This window comes from Myotis daubentonii, chromosome 12 (assembly GCF_963259705.1).
Source record: "Myotis daubentonii chromosome 12, mMyoDau2.1, whole genome shotgun sequence".
Lineage (NCBI taxonomy): Eukaryota > Metazoa > Chordata > Mammalia > Chiroptera > Vespertilionidae > Myotis > Myotis daubentonii.
The window spans coordinates 42,191,601-42,212,673 of record NC_081851.1 but is presented as its reverse complement, the minus strand read 5'-3'; the positions used below and the strand labels follow the sequence as shown (position 1 = coordinate 42,212,673).

The 21,073-nt window shown below is 45.4% G+C and overlaps 2 protein-coding genes across 7 annotated transcripts in view; one reads left to right on the top strand and one right to left on the bottom strand.

The window, feature by feature from the left end:
* The window catches only part of CEP68 (centrosomal protein 68), a 27,077-nt gene extending 7,677 nt beyond the window's left edge, over window positions 1-19,400 (top strand). The window contains exons 2-8 of one of the 6 annotated variants that reach the window (XM_059659636.1): window positions 3,452-3,837; window positions 5,847-7,373; window positions 8,776-8,898; window positions 11,053-11,149; window positions 14,777-14,949; window positions 16,011-16,078; window positions 17,153-19,400. In XM_059659636.1, the coding sequence (XP_059515619.1) occupies window positions 3,490-3,837; window positions 5,847-7,373; window positions 8,776-8,898; window positions 11,053-11,149; window positions 14,777-14,949; window positions 16,011-16,034 (2,292 nt within the window). In that variant the 5' untranslated portion in view covers window positions 3,452-3,489 and the 3' untranslated portion in view covers window positions 16,035-16,078; window positions 17,153-19,400. Of the gene's footprint in view, window positions 1-3,447; window positions 3,838-5,846; window positions 7,374-8,775; window positions 8,899-11,052; window positions 11,150-14,776; window positions 15,300-16,010 lie in introns of those variants that run through there. The other 5 variants (XM_059659635.1, XM_059659639.1, XM_059659638.1 and 2 more) reach the window with 5 other exon arrangements.
* The window catches only part of RAB1A (RAB1A, member RAS oncogene family), a 41,060-nt gene continuing 39,230 nt past the window's right edge, over window positions 19,244-21,073 (bottom strand). Inside the window, exon 6 of the mRNA XM_059659646.1 lies at window positions 19,244-21,073. Within this exon, the coding sequence (XP_059515629.1) occupies window positions 20,876-21,073 (198 nt within the window). The 3' untranslated portion in view covers window positions 19,244-20,875.

Below are 21,073 nucleotides of genomic sequence, written 5' to 3'. Positions count from 1 at the left end.
CATTCTCAGATGGGAGGGTTGAATTCATTGTTCATTGTCTGTGCTCTGAGGCCTCCAGTCACTCAATGTAACCTGCTGGTGCTTCCATTAGGAGGCCAACTGAGGCCTCTGCCCACCACAGAGCTGCTAGCCCCCAGGAGCACTGTAAAATGTGACCAAGAGCAGGGAAGCCCCACGTAGAATACCAGGTTTTTTAAAGCTACTAACCAGGGACAGTTTTGGCCAGCCCAGCAAGTCATTTTTATCAGGCTGAGCATAAGATCATTGGGTGCTTTGAAAAGGAGTAAACTGTCTCTCATTGGAAGGGTCCAAGCAGATCCCACACCTCCACTCTCAAACCCAGATGGTCAGAAAGGATGATGTGTGAAATCTAGAATCTGTAAATGAGGGCTGGACCTTCGTGCAGTATTACGGATGCCCACCTGGCAGTGCAGACAGGGTCAAGCCCTAGAAATTGAAAACTGGGCATTTGCTAGGCCACTGTTTTCTTCAACATGATCGATGTTTTTTAAATGGTCTGCCTTCAGCAGTCATTACTTCAAGGAGTTTTCCCTCATTATCTCTACCCAGGTGACTTCTCCCTTCTCTTTGTATTCTGTAGCATCTTATGTACAGTTTGGAATGAACTCTCACGGGCTTCTTTTTATTCTTTTACATGTGATCTGTGTGATTCTCATAATAAACTTGTGTAGCACAGGGGGGAAAGAATTTGCCGGACTAATAAATGAGATTATGAAGAAACTGCTTATCCAGATGAAAAAATAACCCCCTGTAATCTGTCTTTTCAGAAGTACCATTTCCATGAAAGTCTTTAAATTTCAGACCTCCTTACTGGTTGCTAAAAGGCCTCTGGCGACACTGTTAACCTAGCTCAGGTTTGTGTGTATACTTGAAAGTTACCTAGAGGTGTCTCCTGAATCGCTTATAATTCTAAGTCACCCCCCCCCCCCCAGGGATAAATGGACACTTTCTATTTTGGAATCCAGACAAGACAAAAAACAAAACATCAAAACAAAGACAAAGATCATTCGTTTCCACCCGTCTCTTGCCCAGCATCCTCTTAATCCAGCCCCATTTTAAAACCACACCCGTTAGTGGAGGGGGGAAGTCAGGGCGTGGAAGGGAGATTAGCTGCCACCTATCAGGGCCCAGCACCAGCCAGTAGGGAGTTTAGGAATGGAGCTAGAAGTAGAAGCTAGGGGCTAGGGGCCAGGTTCAGCCATCACCCTGATTTTTCCTGCTCATGGGCTCAGTTTATCGCCATTATTGTGAGAGCAGTTTGCCTGTAAATGTCTTCATGTGCAGTTTCTTAAATAGCCACAAGGTGAGGATGTGGCTCCATGAAAATCTATCTCGGCAGAACTTGGTCACTGTCCCTGGATCAGTCTCTTCGCTCTTCTACTTTGTGTGCCTCTGCTTTGTGACTTGTTCCCTTGTTGGTTCATAAAGAGCTTAGGTTCTGGTCACACAGTTCTAGCGTGGAATCTCTCTCAGCCTTGGTTTCCCCATCTGTGAAATGAGAATAAAAGGACCTGCCTCCCAGGGGAAACTGGCACCCTCACATGCTGCTGGTGGGAATATAAATTGATGCCATCCCATAGAGGGCACTTGGCAGCATATGCCAGAGGTACAAATGCAGGGATCGTTGGCCTCAGCAGTTCTACTTCTGGCTATTTATGCTGTGGGGGTGCTAGCATGCATGCCAGTGATGTGTGTTCATGCATTCACTGCAGCAGTTTGTAGTAGCAAAAGACTGGAAATAACCCAAATGTCCACTAGTAAGAGACTGGTGAAATTAACTAGTGTGCAGCCTTACAATGGACTATAGTACGGGGCAGTGGTACAAAGAACAAGGAAGCTGTGTAAGGCTAAGGAATGATCGCTAAGAGATTTTGTTTGAAAGAAGAGAAAAGCATGTCCCATACATTTTGCTATTTTTATGTCAAAAACAAAACAGGAGAAGGATGAAATAGATTTTTGTGTTTGCTGCATATGTATCAGAAGATGAGAGACATACATACAATTAATGAGACTGTTTGCCTCTTGTTTTTTTGTGTGTGGCATTATCTAATAGTAAATATTTTGCTTGATTTATATGAAAAATAGGTTGTTTTTTCTCCTTCTCTTGGACTTTGTTCCTTGTAACTTGTTACGCTGATTCTGTCACACATACAGCCCCCTTGACCATGGTGGCATTAGCTGACACTGTGCCAGGCATTGTCATGGTGCCCTGCTTGCACTGGCTCCTTTTAGGGAGAAATAGGAACAAGAGCGGAGGGATACATTTTATTTTTCAGCCATATATTAAAATTGTCCAAAAAAATAGTTTTCCTGATTAGTTTATCCACAGATGGTGGTTGTGAGAAGTAAACAGGGGTACATGTGAAGTGTGTGCTCCGCCCTAGGGTGGCCTCTGAAGTGGCTCGGAGCCTCAGTGCCCAGGCAGGCAGGCAGGACCCTCCTGTATGGATGGTCTCGGGATAGCTGTCCTCACATAGTTGTGTTTCCTGGTGTGTGAGCTGAGCAGGGTAAGCCCACATCCACAGCTCCCTCCACTTTCTCAGACTTCCCACCTGCTTGCCATCACTCACCTCCTGGCCTCTGAGGAAACAAGGCTATTTGTGTCCAAGTTTTACCTTTGGGGTTGGCCCACTGTACTTCAGGCAGCTGCTGAAATCCTGGGTGCTCAAGGGTCCCTTGTTCCCCTTCCAAGTCCTCCCATAGATGTGCTCCCAGCAGCAGCCTACACACTTAGTCTGAGGGGGTCTCCTTCTGTTTCCAAAGCTCTTATAGCAACAGACCTATTTTCAGATCCGCCTCCTATGTGTTCCTTCTTCCCTCCTCGCCTGCTGCCTTGTGTATCTCTCTTTTCTCAACCTGCCCCACAACCTGGGGCATGGTTTCTGTGCTTTGAGAGGGTCCTGCCTTCTCTGCAGGGCAGAGTGGGCACTGCGAGAGCAACCTGGGTTCAGCCGAGGCCTGGGCGTGCCCTGACTTGATCTGCAGAGCAGAGCAGTCAGTGCCAAGCCAGAGCCACCTGCTGACAGGGGCGTTTCGACAACAGATCCGCAGCTGGGCCGGCACAAGCCAGGCCTCTTACCCAGTGGGGCTGGGCTGAAGGGACAGGGACGAAAAGGTGACTTTAGTGAGGACTAAGCCTTGCCTCTGATTTGGGCCTGCATTTACCCTCCTGGGACCTATTGCTGGGGCCTGGCACAGGCCACATAAAAGCAGAGGACAAAATGTTGTGTTCCTGCCTTCCCTTCGGGAGGGTTTGGGGCCAAGGAAACGCTGGACTTGGGCCTCTGTTCTTCTCTAAGGAAGTAGCCATCATTTGTTTGTTTTCCTTTGCCAAAAATAAAAAGTTTTTCTTAATAATTAAAAAGCAAGATTGCCTTACACAGATGTAGAGAATTTATCTTTTTGTCTCCCTTTCCCACTTTATAGGCAGCTGAAGGCTTCAGGGAACCCGGACCTAGGGACGCATCAATGGCCCTGGGAGAAGAAAAGGCAGAGGTGGAGGCATCCCTGGACACAGAGGCCCCGTCCTGTGGGCGGTGGAGCTGCAGAGAGCAGGAGGTGGAAACCCCAGGGCCTGTGAGTGGGGAGCAGCCACCACGCCTGGAAGCTGAGGGAGGGCCTGCCTCCCCTGTGTGGGGGACAGAGGGCCTACCTGCCCCTCTCTGCTGCCCCTCTGGAGCCTGCCAGTCACAGGCCAGCAACACCAGCAGGGAGCCAGTGGCTGGTGCATCTCAGCCTGCTCTCAGTTGCCTGCTTCCTCCTGCCTGTGTGGGGACAGGAGATCTGCATTCTGTGGGAAGCCAGGTAGCTACTAAGGTCAGTGGCACTGTAGATTTGCCTAATGCTGTCTTTTGGGAGTGCGTGCCAGCATTGTGTCACCATTTTACATGCTTTCCCAGTCCCTGTACAAGATGGGGCATTGGGGGAGCCTGGGTGAGGTGATTTCTGTTTTACAGGTTCATCTGGAGAATTGGGCCTTGGGGCCAGCAGGGGTCTCTGTCCACAGCATCCCCTGTTCCTTAAGAGACTAGAGCAGCCGTGGGCAAACTACGGCCCGCCGGCCAGTTTGAAATGAATAAAACTATTGAAAAAAAAGACCGTACCCTTTTATGTAATGATGTTTACTTTGAATTTATATTAGCTCACACAAACACTCCATCCAGGCTTTTGTTCCGGCCCTCCGGTCCAGTTTAAGAACCCATTGTGGCCCTCGAGTCAAAAAGTTTGCCCACCCCTGGACTAGTGACCCAGAGGGGTGGGCCAGGAATGCTCTCAATGGGGGAGCCCTATTCTGTTTCTGACTTGGTGATCCGAAGGCCTTGGGGGCCCTGAGGAGACTTGAGGAAGGAGGACCCAGGGCTGTGGTCTCCTGAGGGCTTTAAGACTGTATGTCCTTGGAACCCAGGAAACCTCACAAAGCTGCCCTGTGGTGGGCAGCACTGTTGCTGGGCAAGGAAAATTTCTTGGGCCTCCCTGAGTGCAGGGCAGTCTTGCCTAGTGGGAATCACATGGAGAAGGAGTCCTGCCTGCCTCTGTGACCGCGGGCAAATCACTGAATCTTTCAGGCCCTCCGTATAATTGGAAGGTGACCTGTGTGACCTATCCCTCCCATCTCTGACATCCTATTATGCTCTGCTTGCCAAGCCCTTTCATGGGAATGACTTTGATCTCTTCAGTGTCATTGTGGCCTTGGTTGTTGCATGCTGCCCCTATGGAGCCCCATCCTGCAAGGAGCCTCTGAGCGTGACTGTGGGAGAAACCAAGCTGGGCCCACCTGCCTGGGAGCCAGGGTGGTGGGAGGCTCAGGGAACCTGTGAGTCAGAGACTCAGTGAGGCAGGAAATACTAGTAAGCCAATTGGGCTGTTTCATGATGTGAGTCTGTTGCTTATTGTAACTCCTGTTGTGTTGAGCCCTCACCCTGTGCTTTTCACACATGAGCACATGTAATCCTCGTGTCCTGAGGAAGTGGTGCTATTACTATCCCCACTTTATAGGTGTGGGAAGCAAGGCTCAGAGTTATACATCTGGAAGGTGGCAGTTAGGGATTAGCACCAGGTCTGTCTGTTCCAAAGCCCATGGCTCTAACTACTATGCTGTTGGCCTCCCTCAGGGCAAGTTCTTCATCAAGCAGATAAAAATTTCAGAGTAAAGGGGCTGAGACGAATGATCATTTTGCCATTATTTATTACCACTGGCATATGAACTGAGCTGAGCTAAGTGGGTTTGGATGTGTCTCCTGTCAGTGACAGAATGAGGCTTCATCTATCCTCTTCTGAAAGGCTAGGCAGTGTGTCCGAGCTTCTGCATGCCAAAGCGCTCCGAGTTCTCACAGGCAGGGTGTCTGGAGGAAGAACTCTTGAAAGGACTGAGGGTAGGATCAGTTTGGGAAGTCTCATGCTGCCACTAGCAGCACTCTATCTGGTTCTTGCGTCGGGTAGCAGACTCATATCAAGACCTCTCCTGAATGTTACCTGGGCTCCCCAAAGAAAACTCCCGATTTATCATCTAAGAAAGAAATGTAGCCCAGCTGGCATGGTTCAGTGGTTGAGCATCAACCCAGGAACCTGGAGGTTGTAGGTTCAGTTCCTGGTCAGGGCACATGCCTGGGTTGCAGGATCGATCTCCAGTAGGGATGTGCAGGAGGCAGCCAATCAGTGATGTTCTTCTCTCATCCATGTTTCTTATCTCTCTAACCATCTCTCTCTCTCAATAAAATATATATTTTTTTTAAAAAGAAATAAGTAAAACTATGATACATCTATGTTAAAAAAAAAAAAAGAAATGTAGCTTACTTATCACTTTTTCTTCCCTCTTCTCATTGCAGATGGAGGAAACCAGGCTTTCTGTCTCAGAGGAGCTACCTCAGGCTACAACCGTTCCCAGAGCCACAGCCCTTTGCTCAGGACATGATGCTGATACCGAAGATGACCCATCCCCGCTGGAGTCGCCGTGGGTGCTGGCCCTCAGCCAACAGCCTCACATCTCAGGTTTCCCTTTCTCGTCAAAGTGGAGGTCCATGGTGAGCCCAGGTGCCGCTGCTCCTCCGTTTCCCAGCTGCAGTGTCTCTGCCTCATCCCCTGGCAGCAGTTCCCAAGGACACCAAGAGAAGGCGGAGCCTCAGAGTTGCTCCCTTGCCAAGGTCTCTTCCCTGGAGCTGATTGGCCCCCAGTCGGCCCCCTCCATGGTGGGACCAGGGCCTCAGCTCCAGTGGTCTCCACAGCCTGTGTCCTCTGGGGGTGATGGTCCTGGGCTGCGCAGGAGGCATCTATCCTTCCAAGCCGAGTACTGGGCCTGCGTGCTGCCAGATTCCCTGCCGCCTTCCCCTGACCGCCGCTCCCCCCTGTGGAACCCAAATAAAGAGTATGAAGACCTGCTGGACTATACTTACCCACTTAGGCCCAGGCCTCGGCTCCCAAGGCATCTGGAAAGCCGCGTGCTGGCTGATCCTGTCCTGCAGGACTCAGGTGTAGACCTGGATAGCTTTTCTGTCTCCCCAGCAAGCACTCTAAAGTCACCCACTAATGTCTCCCACAGTTGCCCACCAGCGGATGCCCGTGCCCTGCCATTCTCTGGGCCCAGAGAACCAAGCTTTAAACGGTGGCACTCTGGAGTACCCCAGGAGCAGGGTAGCGTGGGGCTGGCATCTTGTAGCCAGCTCACATCTACTCCCAGAGCTACAGGCAGCAAGGATACTCCTTGGGAAAGGAGAGACCCAGCCCTGAGGGGTATGAAGGACTGGCGGACCGCGGGCAAGCACCTCGAGGTGGGCCCTCCCCAACTGAGGACATGGGACAGAGGATGGCCCTCATCCGGGCCAGAAAGAGAGAAGGGGGCTGGCCAAGGTGTCCAGCGCCCTGCCTGCATGGAGTCTGGATGGAAACCAGAAGAGGACTTAGAAAGTGATGACGAGTATCTTGCCCTGCCCACTCGGCTGACACAGGTTTCTAGCTTGGTTTCATATCTAGGTTCTGTTCCCACTTTGGTGACCCTGCCCACCAGAGCTGCTGAAGGACAGAGCTCCCTGGATGTGTCGAACAGTGATGGGCCCACTTCCTTACCATCGGATTCCAGCCAAAGCCAGCTTCCCTCTGGGGCTGTCCCCAGAGGGCCTGGGGGACTTGAGGAGCAGAACCACTGTTTGCTCCGCTCCTTTCTCCATGCAAGGGACTCTGCAGGGGACGGCAGTCTGGTGAGCAGCCAGGCACTGGGGGTCTCCTGTGGACCTCTGAGAACACGCTCCTCCTTACCAGTTATTTTGGACCGGCAGACATTCTTGGACCCAGATCGCAAAGGGCAGCCTCCCAGGAGAGGAAGAGAGCAGGGAAAAGAATCACTCATGCACTGTGTGAAGGTAAACTCAACATTAAGAGGCTTGTGTAAAGGTGTCTCATTTCTTCCCCCTGCCCACTGATTTAATAACAAAACTTAGTAACATTGAGCACACTTCATGTGCCAGGCACTGTATTGTACCTTATCCTATTTAATCCTCACAACTCGCTACCCAATAAGGACTGTTGTTCTCATTTCACAGAGAAAATGGCAGCAAAAGGTTAGGCAACCTGCCCACTTACAGTTAGCAAGGGCTGGAGCCTGAGATCTTGACTACTACCCCAAGCTGCTTCCCAAAGCTCTTGACCTTGAAGATCAAGAGGTACTCTGCACAAGTAAGTGCTCTCTTGACTGCAGGCCTTCTCAGAGCCTCAACCTAATAAAGTGGTGTGACTGCAGAGTTAGGGGCTATTAGATGTACCGTTTCCTCAACTGCTTGGCCACTGAACCTCTCATGGACCAACCAAGAATATCTGGATATAATGACTATTACAGGGAACAAGGTTGTCAGCTGATCTGAATTTGAATCATAGCACTGCTGTCTTAGGAATTCAGCTCAATCTCTTGAGTTTGCTTTTCCAAAATGAGATGTGACACTTCAGGGTGTTGTGTGGATTAAATGAAATAATTCATGTTGAGGGAGGATGGGCTTTGTGTAGTCCTGACACAGGTATGTTCAGAAATGTGGCTCTCTGCACGCACACTGGGAGAGCCCCAGGTGAGCACGTGGATACCCCATCTGCACCACAGCAGGGTGGCTGGCCAGAGGGCCGTGTACCCATGAGATGGTTCCTAGCACTGGAGGCGGGCAATAACCTGCCCAAGATGTCCTGTGCATGATTTCATCTGTACTGTAAAGCAGGTAGGAGAAATGTTAGCATGTACCCTCCTTTGTGGTAAAAGCTAGAGAAATGATGAGGTAAAGTGCTTGGCTCACAGCTTCCCCAGGGCGAATAGCTGGCAGGATTCTAGGGGCCCTACTCCCTGAGCACTGTGGAAGCAGAATGGGCGTGCATTGTCAGTTGTCAGCCAAACATTCAGGTGAGTCATAACCAGTCATTTATGTCCACGTTTTCCCCAGGAACAGTCCCATAGTTAGTGGTGCTGAACTAGGAACTGGTTTCTGTGGCAGGCATACCTCTTCTGTGCTGTGTCCCATCCCTGCCCTCACCTCTGCTCTGTTCGCATGCAGGGCTGGCTTTTCTGAGTCATATCAGGCTGAGGGGAGACAGAACCAAGGTGGGCTGTTCTGTTGCCCTGGCAGAGGTCTGGAGTCACGGGGTGCGGACAGGCAGGGGAGGACAAGAGACCAGAGCCTCAAGTGAAGGAATGCTCTGGACCAGTGCACAGTCCATCTGAATCCCCTGGATATTTTTAGCCTTTTGAAAATGTAAACAGCATGTGTCTTTTATTTGTCTACACAGACATTTTGCTGTCAGCTAGACGAGCTGATCCACTGGCTGTATAACATAGCAGATGTTACTGACCACTTGACTCCACCCAAGTCCAGCCTTACGAGTCTCAAGTCTTCTCTGCAGCTTTACCGGGTAATACTCATGAGAGGGGGCTAAGTCAATTGATTACAAAGTAAAAGCTTAAATAGCATGTTGTGGCTCAGTTGACTTTTACCTGAAAACGAATCATAGGTCCTTTTCAAAATTTTAATGCCAAAAAACTAAAATGTATCAGTTATTTCCTAAGCCAAATAGATCCAGATTTCTCAGTTGCAATAACCACCTTCCAAGGGTTTAGTCCCACATTCATCTAGGGCAGCGGTTCTCAACCTGTGGGTCGCGACCCCTTTGGCGGTCAAACGACCCTTTCACAGGGGTCGCCTAAGACCATCCTGCATATCAGATATTTACATTATGATTCATAACAGTTAGTAACATTACAGTTATGAAGTAGCAATGAAAATAATTTTATGGTTGGGTCACAACATGAGGAACTGTATTTAAAGGGCCAGAAGGTTGAGAACCACTGATCAGGGGCTGCAGTGCAGGTAGAACGTTTCCACCACCACAGAGTTCTGTTGGACAGCACTGACTGATACTTAAGTGTTTAAGCTGAAATTATACTGACTCCAGAACATATCAGGGCATTTTGATGGTATTTATACAAAGACACAGCTCTATTTGCTTCTCAGTGTTTTTTGTTTGGGGGAATTTTGCCTCTAAAAAAAACTGAGGTTTTTTAATTACAAAAATCTCTTTAATGGTGGTTCTGATTACTACTTTGGGTCAAAATATTTAGGTGAGTTTGTGCCTACTGTTCTGGCATAATTATCAATAGGCTCCCCTTCACCCCAGAGTGTTTTGAATTGGATGATAAATTATACAGTTACCCTAAACATAACATTAACCTTGACTGACCTGACCATGACTTCTGGCACGTCTGGTTGGCCAAATCTTTATAACCTCTAATGAAGGAGCAGGGGTGTTTGTGGTCTCAGCCTGATGCTAGTCTAGAAAGGGTTTTTCTAGGACAGTTCTTTGAATTTCTCCCACATTATAACCTGACCGATTGCCTTCAGCAAAAGAGGCCGTGATTTCCTGAGCCAGGGCCACACCAGGCTGGGCTGAGCCTAGAGTTCCCACCACACCCAGGCAGGATGGAGGGCCTTTGTTTTCCAACTTGGGGCCAAGTAAAATTTAAGGGAGGAGCCTCATCTGGGTGGGCCAGCTGCTCTACACTAGTGGGAATGCTATTGCCTGCTATGCAGAGAGTTCCTTGCCTAGAATACACTAAGCAGAGCTGAGTATGAGTCCTCCATGTGCTGGGCCCACCTCTCAGAGGCCCAAGGGCAATATCATTGTGGAGAGAGGAAATTATCCTTGTTAGACTTACCTGGGTGGCCTTTCCAGAGTGCCTCAGCCCCACCCCCATCAGAGCAGGTGCCAAGTGAAACAACTCCATTCCCTCTATGTCCCTCATTCTGTCCAGTGCATCAACTTCCAGGCCAACCAGAGCAACATTCTTGCTTTGTGGGTAGAGGTGAGATCTGAGCTGGGAGCTATCCCTGCAGGTCAGTGAAGCCTAGCCCTCGTGTCATACACACAACTAACTGTGGGACCACTCCGTCACCCACTTCCTCATGTACCAGCTACTCTGACCCATGTTACATACCGAATATATGCATGATTATGGGTATGTATTCAAATATTTTAACTGGACTCTATGTCACATACTTTGTCTTAATAGCATTGGGTTTGTGACAGCATATAGACATCAAGAGTACTAAATAACATAATAAGCATAGTATTAGGGCTGAACACAGGAATATAGTAAATCCAAGAGGAAAATTATAACCAGAATGTGAAACACATTCTGGACCCTACACTAAAAGTGGTCATGGCTTTGACTCTTACACCTAGGGGCTAAAGGTGCATCAAAAACAATCGCTGACAAGGAGAGGTGTGGCACAAGAAGGAAGCCCTGACTCCCTGTTGATAAGCCAGGCTCCACCAAGGGGGAAAACTTTTGTCAAACTTTAAACAGAAAAAAAAGATTGCCTCTGTATTTACCTTGGGCTCCAAAGAGGTGGTTCAACTTCACGCTCTTACTTGGAGAGTCCTGAAGACCAGTGGTTTACATTCTAGGTTAGAGGGGACTCAAGCTACCCTTACAAGGGATCATTTTGAATAACTTTTATAAAATGAAAGTAACGAAGCTTTTTTCTTTTTTTTCTGATATACTTTAAGCAATTTAAGAAAGACATAGATGAACACCAGTCCCTGGCGGAGAATGTCTTACAGGAAGGGGAGATTCTTCTTCAGTGCCTGTTGGATAACACCCCAGGTGAGATGCTAGAGGCTTTGAATTTAGCCAGCCTGTCAGCAACAGTCCAGGACTCCACACACTCACTGGTAAGGAGCCAGTAGTGCCTAGGCCACTCCCACTGCACCCATTGCCTTGGATTCCCATGACTGTCAGCCCCTCACATCATCACTGCCCCCGCAGCTGCCCCATGTAGCAGGCAGTCACAAAGGAAAGCCGAGTAGAAGTCAAGTGTCAAGCTTGTAAGAGCAACACTCTTGCTTCTGCTTTCATCTTTCCTGGTGTCCGGGGTGCGAATGCTGGTTTTAATCCAGCTGTCCTTGGTTTTTGGCTACGGTGTTCACAATGGGGAGCCCTCGAGGCTTCCTCTCCTTTTCCAGCAGGCAGAACCCCTCTCTGGTTATCTGCTTTCAGGAAGAGTTTCTTTCAGGATTCAAGAGCAGTCAATCTAGTCTGAGGGAATAGACTGAAGAAGTGGACAGAGGGGACAGGGCGGACAGTGGTGCACAAACTAAGCTCAAGCCTGTTTCGTAGGGTGGATTTCCAAGGTAGAAAAAAATCTTAGAATCACAAACAAGAGTACAGTAAAGCATGCATGGTGCAAGAATTTATGATGGTGTTACCCTTGCTGGAGGTGGGTGTGATATGGAGGATGAGGTAGGAGAATGCTAGGTTAAAGCAATGAAGTGATGGGTCCCTAAAAGCAGCCCCTAGTTTCCTGAAACTCAACATTCAAGTGCTAAAAGGCCATCTATATTGTGCCTCAGATTTGGAGATGGTGTTTATGCTAGAAACAAATAGTATAAGCAAAGCTGGGCAAGGCCTGCGGGCTTGAGAGGCATTGAGGCTGCCCTTTCCTGACCAGAAGTAGTGGGCAGGTGCATATTAAGAGGTGGTAGAGCACAGTTTCTCTCAACCTCGGCACTACCAATATTTTGGGCCATGTACTTCTTTGAAAGTGGTGTCCTGTGCATGCTAAGCCGTTTAGCAGCATTTCTGGCCTCTACCCATTAGATGCCAGTAGCACCCTCTCCAGTTATGACAACCGAAAGTATCTCCAGCATTGACAAATGTCCCCTGGGAAGAAAAATCACCAGGGTTGAGAACTGAAGGAGCCATGGAGACACTGCAGGGATTTCCAAGGGGTAGTGCTTATCCAGTGACTTATATGAGACCTTTGCAGTCCCCAGGCCTTGGGAAGCGGTTGTTTAGGCTCTTCTGGTATTCTCTTGCACTAGGGTTTTTTTGGGTTTGATTGGGGCAGAAATTCAGTATGCCAAGCTCCTTTGCTACCTGTAATCACACCAGCACTTTACTGAACACTGTGTGCCAGACACTGCTGAAGCAGTTCACTTTTTTTCCCACTTAATCACAGCCCTGTGAGATGTATACTATTATTACTGTCATCCCAGTGGAGTGATGAATTTGCCTTGGTCACACAAGGAATGGCAGCCTGGCTCCAGCCCCTATATGCTGGCTCCTATGCTGCTATCAGTGTCTGGAGGTGCAGGCAGGGCCCTGAGCAGGAAGAGAAGGAGCTCAATACCAGGAACTCTTCCCAGAAGCCACAGGGAACAATGGGCCCCTTAAAGGCGACAGACAGGTTCTTTGACCTTCATTTAAAAAACAATTCAGAAAACTTCTCAGTGCTTAGTTTGTAATAAAAATATCCCACTTTGCTTTTCTCTCAAAGGAGCCTAGAGTGTTCTGTCAAAATAAGAGGCTTTTGGGGTTTCGTAGTTTTCAGGCTCTGTGTATCTGGTCTCTTTCAGATTGACACACTGCCCCTCCCCATCCTGTTTGGCACCCAGGAACCTGATTGCTTTGTGGAAATCACAAGTACTCCTTGATATTCACAGGGTTTTTCCAGCTAGGTGTACTCAAGAGCAGTGGTCGCCAACCGGGTGGTCTGCGGACCACTGGTGGTCCGTGAGGTCTGAAAGGTTGGTGATCGCTGCTCCAGGGCACACGGTAAGAGTCCAAGCACAGACACTGCTCCCCAGCCTCTGCCACAGCATAACCTTGGGGATGGGAAGCCAGATGAACTCCCCCCAAAATGTCCCGATCTCAGCCTCCTGCCAAAGGCCTCTCCACAGAAATCTGGCAGGTTTTCATTACAGTCCTGTCTCAACATACTACTCATTATACTGGATCAAATGGCTGGAACCTATTGGCCTCAAGCTGAACTAGGTCTCTATAAAATCTATAATAATAAAAGTGTAATATGCTAATTAGGCTGGATGTCCTTCTGGACAAAGCTGGGGCTGCAAGGGAAACCGGGGTCCCGGGTGCCAGAGGGAAGCTGGTGCCGGCAGCTGGGGGAAGGAAGGCCTACTCTTGCACGAATTTCATGCATCAGGCTCTAGTTAAAACATAAGATCTCACTGGGAATATTTCATTCCTATCCCCAGCTTTCCTTTTACTTGACTCCAACCAAACTAACATTCTAAAATAGAAGTTCAAAAATATCTAAGTCCCCTGAACTCCACTGACAGCACACAGGAGACTGGGCAAAGGTCTGGTGGACGTGGAGGGGAGAGCCCATCCCAGGTGCCCTCACAGGCGAGCTGTACTGTGTACCCTGGCTGCATTCCTCTGCCAGGCCTTCCCCTCACAGCTCTCATGAGTTGTCAGGACAGCACTTTGCCCTGATGACTGTGCACTGGTGTGGCTTCCCTTGGGGCTGATCTCAACACAGCCAGCCTGTGCTTCTGCCCACCCGTCAGCATCCTGTGCAGATACACAGCTTCCCCTTTCCCCCTTCCACTGCTGGCAGATGTTGCAGCTGAGGCAGGAAACTAGGGAGTGTTAACACAGCTGATAAAAGCACAGGAAACTAGAGCAGGCTTTCTGTTTAACAAAGGAAATAAAAGTTTTTAAGAAAAAAACAAGCTTGTTGTATGGGATGCACTTTGAACCTAGCCCATCCCTTTCTCAAATGAACACTTTATATATCTTTTTATTGATTTCAGAGATGAAGGGAGGGAAAGAGATAGAAACATCAATGATGAGAGAGAATCGTTGATCGGCTGCCTCCTGCACACCACACACTGGGGATTGAGCCAGCAACTCGGGCATGTGCCATGACGGAATTGAACCATGACCTCCTGGTCTATAGGTCAACGCTCAATCACTGAGCCATGCCAGGCTGGCTAACCATCTTGTCTTTGCTTGATTTTAGATATTTTCTTTTGAAATCTGTTCTAGAACTCACAAAAAGGGGTTCACAGGGATCCCCAAATGTTACCAGACTACCCATGCACATGCTAAATGATAGTCCCCCAGCCAACAGACGCTAATAGGACCTGGTAGTAAGACCAGGAGCCCTAATACTGGCTTGTTTTTTCATTTAAGCCTTCTGCTCCACATGATCAGGGTGTGCCCTGAGTCTTATCTCTAAAAGTCAGATACTACCAGTCACCACAGAACTGTGCCTGCTTTTTTATGAATTACGTAATTCCAAAGTGAAGCCAGAGAAATTCTTGTCTCACTTTAATTATAAGTTAACAGATCCACCAGTACAATAGTGTTTCTTGGAGAGTCAGTTAAGAGTAGACATTCTGAAACCATTATGTAAAATGCTACACACCCTTGTATGTTCTTTTGAAAATAACTTGCATGATTTTTTTGGTCTAATTGTTTTGTTAGTGTTAAAGGATGTCCTCAGGAGGATCTCAAAGCAGCCCAGCGAGCTGGAGAGCCACGCAGATCACCTGTATGACACAATCTTAGCCTCTGTGGACATGCTGGCTGGTTGCACCCTCATCCCTGATGACACACCAGTGGCACACAGTAGTGCTGATGTGTCTGGGATGAGCCTGGTAAGTAGAATAACCCAAGAGAACACCCCTCCTCAGACCCCAGTGCTGGATTAGGGTACAGCTCTGACATTTGCTTGTTTCTTAGAAGCTTGAGCCAAGAGCTATTAAAACAAATAAGATGTTTCCCTGGCCGGTGTAGCTTAGTTGGTTGGAGCGTCCTCCCATACACCAAAAGATGGTGGATTCAATTCCCAGTCAGGGCACATACTCAGGTTGCAGGTTCAATCCCCAACTGAGGCACATGCAGGAGGCAACTAACTGATGCATCTCTATCACGTTCTCTCTCTCCCTTCTTCTAAAAAATAGCAATGGAAACATGTCCTTGGGTGAGGCTTAAAAAAAAAAAAAATTTTTTTTTTTTAAATGAGATGCTAGGAGGAGATGCTACCATTGCCAGGAAGAAGTGGGGGGCGGGGGGAGTCTTCCTATGGGGACAAAGGCTCACTGCTGTGTTTTCCATTACTGTTTCACTCATGCTGCCTGCTGAGGACTAGGATGCCATGCTCCCATTTCTATGGCAGTCCCTTCACCAGCACCCAAGGGCAACAGCAGCAAAACTTATCTATAACTACTTGCTCTTCTCACCCAACTCATTTGATACTCTTTCTCCAAGCAACTACTGAGAGCACCCAGTGCCTATAGACCCAGTTACTGGTAACTCCCCACACCTCCCTTTCCCACAAAAGGCTAGGAGGGGATAGTTAGGGGTAACATGCCTGGAAACTTAATAGTACAACTTTCTTTTGATCTCTGGAAAGGTCCAACTGAATGATAGGAGAGACGGGCTGAGAGAGTGTAGGGAGTTGGTACCCACTTTGGTACAACTGGACCATACTATCTCTGCAATTGCCTCTCCAATCAAAATGTGGTGCCTAACTCAGATTTTCCAGATTAGAACTATGACAAAATAAGGTAAAGGGTAAAATCCAGGTATGTCAAGAGCAGGGAATCCATGTATTTGTATCAGAAATTGAGCAAGTCGTTTTGGTTCTAAAATGTTCGTTGTATTTCCCCCCTCTGCAGCATTCTTCCTATAACAAATGCTTCTCTTTCTCTTTCAGGCATCTTCTCAGGCAGAGATATAATCTGTCTCCCAAAATCTGGCTGGTGGGAAACTTTCAGGAAGAAAGTAAGAGCCATTTAACACTGATAATCAAGGGGGAAACTTAAAGCTAATGTACTAGCTTTAAAATGCCTTTCTCTTCCCTGAAATAAGGGGCTATTGAATTACTATTTTCATTTAAAACGAATACTTCCCAACTACAGTGTTCCTTTGGTGCTTCTCTGCAAAGAGCATGAGGCTTTGCAGTCTTTTGATAAAAATAATGTTAATAGTCGTATAGGTCTTTCTTCCCTTCTGCCCAGCTAAAAAAAGCAGACAGAGCTCCTAAACTAGTCCATGCACTGAGATCATGTAAAGAAGGCTGGTATGAGAAATAAGGCACCAAATAGTACTCTCAGGCATACAAGAGGACTCAAGTGATTGGTTGGTTGGTCAGCAACTTGGGTCTTTTCATAAAAATGAAGCTTAGGTTTGTAAGTCCCATTTAGAAGACTTTAGAAGAGACTTTAACTCTCTAAATTCATAGAAGATTCCTCTATAAATTAGTTAGGGGATTAGACCTTTTGTCATCTTCAGGGCTTAGGGGTCCATCTGCCTCCCTAACTAGTATCTTAAAGGACAGTGTGTTGGGGACATTGGGAATTGCCATTGAGCTACAGCAAGTCTATGGACTAATGAGCCATCAAAAAGGGTACCTCGAGGAGGATGCTCCCCTCCATTCCTACTCTCCTGTGGAAGGGTAGTCCACGGTCAGGGAAGGAAAGGGCATGGATAGGGTCATACAGCCTGGTTAGCTACAGAAACTAAGGCTGTAAATAGTGAAGGGTAAAAAGGAATTTTTTGTTGCTTGGGAGTTGACGTGTAAGTACCTTGATAGAATTAAATCTACAGATCAACCATTTAAAACATCGATTCTGTAGCTTTTAAAGCAAAGCAATCATCCATTGCCGGTAACCACGGATAATGCAAAAACAAAAATCAGTTCATTTCTATTGGGCTATGAATTAACATGGAATGAGAAAAGCACATTTCCCTCCATGTAAGTTTAGTATTATAGTGGGCTAAGATTTAAGGAAAGGGTTCTTCATACTTAAATATATGAGATAAGCACTTAAAGATCTTTTTTCAAACTCCTTCCAGATTCTCATTTCAGGAAGGTGCTTTAAAAAGGAAGATCTTTTAAGTTTGTAAAGAATGAACAAGTCATCTTGAATCAAAAGAAGATGATGATGGAACAATTACTCTCACAAGCAAACTTCCGATACCCCTCAGAACAAAACATTTAATACCAAATTACTTTCTTTAAAGGAAATTTAGGACTTTAGTTTTGGGGGCTGAGCCACATAATCTTTAATGCCATCTCACCCACATCCATATGAACTAAAGTCCTATTATAAATGTAACTTTTTCTGCTTTAAAATTTCAGACTGCATAGTCACTGGGAAATGATATAAAATTTCAATAGTAGCTATATAAAATTCAATATTTCAAGTGCCTGCTGCTACTATGGTATGATTTACCGTAATGCTTAGTTTAAGGGCATGATCAGAATTAAACTATGTATGAAGATTCTGCCTGTATTATGATTCTTCATATTATTCTTGATTCCATACATAGATTTTAACAGCCTAGAACTGGTTAAAAAGGCACATATGTCTAATAGCCTGTTTTTATATTGTTATATTTCACCTTCCCTTTGATGTGGCTATAAAATGGTACATGCCTTTCCACTGACTTTCCACTGAGTATGTTACAGAGTAGCCATTAAGAGTTCAACCCAGTTATTTACTAGTACTATTTGATAGGCATGAAAATAAGTCTATAGGTCAGGAAAAAAAATTGATGACAATCCTATGGAAACAAACTGGCTAGAGTTATAGTAATTGAATGTTGCATATGCCATTCTATTCCGACTCAACCTAGTAATTGCAATGATAGAAATCTTCAGGGTACATTATTTCAAAGTACTGTTTCCCAAGAAAGTACTACTTTACCTAGAAATGAACTCAAGATGATTTTTGTTCATCCCCTTTGAAATAAAGTGTGACTGAAGGATGCTCATTCTAGACCTAGCTGAGAATGCCACTAAGGAATATCAACACAGTGGCTAATTACATCTCCAGCGGTGCTATAAAAAGTTGAAGACCTCCCTTAAAACTGAAGCTGAAATTGTTTCAGTCTAGGAAGATGCCAGCAACAATTCCATGAGTCAACATGGCTGAGTTACAGTTCAAGTGGCCTGGCTGGCCAGTGCATAGGGGGTACACATTAGCCTTAAGGACAGTAGTGGCCTATGGTGGCATAAGTGTGATTATCAAATCCCAAATTTACCTGTTGGAAAATTTCCTAGTAGTCCCTTTAAATTAGTAAAAGTTAAGTCCACAGGGAAGTGGCAGTACTAAGAACTCTATTGCTAGTTTCAAGACCTAGGTTCTTGTTACAGCTCCATGGCTGAGCTCATCTGCAAATCAAATACAATGTCAACAACACAGGGCTGTTCTGAAGCTTAAATGGGGACATAAAGAAGGGTTGATGTAAAAATATGCTGCAATGGCAACATGTTATGTATGCTTAAGGAAGTTTCAATCCAATGTCAAAGAATAGGAAGTTACTGCTTAGACCAGAAAAGCTATCATTTTGCAAGGATTTCCCAGAGACTGCACTGCTTAGATTTAGCTAACTCTTACATAAACTAATTCATGGCAGCCACTTACAGTTTATAGTTAAGTGACTAGATAAAAAGCCCATAGTAGCTTGAAATGGGTATACTTGAAAAGGGGGTAGGAATGGGATTTTTTTTTCAAGACTGCATTTATTGGCATATTAATAAAAGCAAACAGTGGAGCATGCTGAAACATCTTGCTTAGATACACTCCATTCCATTCTTGACTGTCATGGGGGAAAGAACACTAAAATTTTCAAAACTAAGTATGTAAATATGCTTACATCTTAAATTCATATAATGTTTTATGCCAACTCACCAAGAATAAACTGACAGTTTGAACAACTTGCTGTATAAAACTGAAGTGCACGGTGTCACACTAACATTTGTATCGTTTATTACTTTGGAAGATAGTTTCTGAATTATTTCCCCCTTTATACCGTATTGTAAAGCAAAAAAAAACAAAAAACCTTTTGAAACATTTAAAAAAAAATCTTCACCCAAATAACAATTTGGTAATTTGAGTTCAGTTGCCTTATGAGAGGATGAATAGATCCAACAAGCACATCTATAATACAAAGTAAAACTATGATTTTATTGTGAAATTCTCATAGATGGAAAATTAAATGGAATATTCTGTCCATTTCATTTTACAATAATCTTACCACTTATTTTTGTACCATGTGTTTCAATTGCCTGTTTACTGAAAATAAAAATAAAACCTTTAGTTTTTGGCTTGTTTTTAATTTAAATTTTATCACTGAATTCAAGACCCCACCATAAAATATGTTGCCAACAACCACATCCCAAGCCCCTAAGTAAAGAATATTTTGGCGGCTACCTTCAACCCCAAGGAAAACAGTCTTTGATTTCTATTACCTTAAAATGCCAGTATTAGCAAAAGATTTTTGTTTCTCACAATAAAAACAAACCCTAGAATCTTTAAGGTCCTATTTAACAAAATTTTCACATGTGCAAAATTCCATGGAAATAAATATATTTCTTTCACTTATTCCCATCTAACGTTCATGTTTTCAACTAATTATTAGGGACATTTCTAAAATTAGGGCAATCAAATAGTAAAATTTTCCTTCTTTCTACTTTAATGCTTTACCTCTCCTCCAACCTAAGTTACACAATTGTGGAGGATAAAATAGCTGACATCTGACCCCGAGCACGGCAGAAATATTAGCACATGCGTTAGTCTGATCATTTGCCAATTAAGGAAAGGTGATATTTTGCACCTTGAACACATAAAAGAATTAAAGTATTGATTAATGAAGCCATTTCAGATGGTTTTAGAGAAGGATCAAAGATAACAGACTATATAGCACACATCCTAAACTTGTTTTGCATACAATTCAATCTCCCTGAACCACTAAGCTTGGGTAAAATCCTACCCAGCAGAAAGCTTCCCTAGGTCATTTATTAGGTATACTATCTGGAAAGCATAATGGATGCTGCTCTAAGGTAGGTCTACAATGCCCTGGTTGCACACACAAATGGATGTTTTAGGAATAATACAAGGCTCTCTTTCCCTTTAACCATAAGAATTAAAACAATACTTATCACCATTCGGTTGGATATTACTTCCAATAAGTACAATATTTATTAAACATATCTTCAGTTGTTTTGTTACATAGTGTGCAACAAATTACAATATTCTGCAGCCACAAATTATATGCAGAGTATGAAGAAACTATTAATCAGATAGTGTAATCTTTCCGTTTATAACTCTACAAGGAAGAACTAGCAAATCAGATCTTACATATAACATCTCACTAAACTTTATGCATGGAAAGTGACAGACACTGGTTGTGCTGTTTGATACAAAATGGCTGAACTTCATCTTCAGAAGACTAAACCTGACATCTAAACATGCCAATATAAACATCAAAACAAAATATATTCTAACCAACCACGGGAAACAGTCTGGTATCGGGAAAGCAACAAGGATTACACACATTATTTTATAAACCAGCACACAAAGGTTTAAAACAGTTCTGAAAATGAAGTTAGCTGTCTTGAGTCAAGGGAATAAAAAAAAAGTCAGTATTGACCATGTACAATCTCTGACCTTTGTGGAGACGGTAAGAATCTGTTGTAGTGCAGCTACATACAGTACAATTCAGGCAATTTTGTTTTTTCACTTGGGTTCAGATTGCAAATTCATTGCTGTGAGAAAAAGACGGAGGCAAATTTTAGCAGCAACCTCCACCTGACTGCTTGACCGGAGTGCTCTGAATTTTAACATTGGACTTCTCTGCACCACCAGCTGTTGCTCCAGGACCCATCCGCTTTTTAATCTCAGCTGCCATTGTCATGAAAGACTGTTCTACATTCGTTGCATTCTTAGCACTGGTTTCCAAAAATGGAATTCCAAGGGAATCAGCAAATTC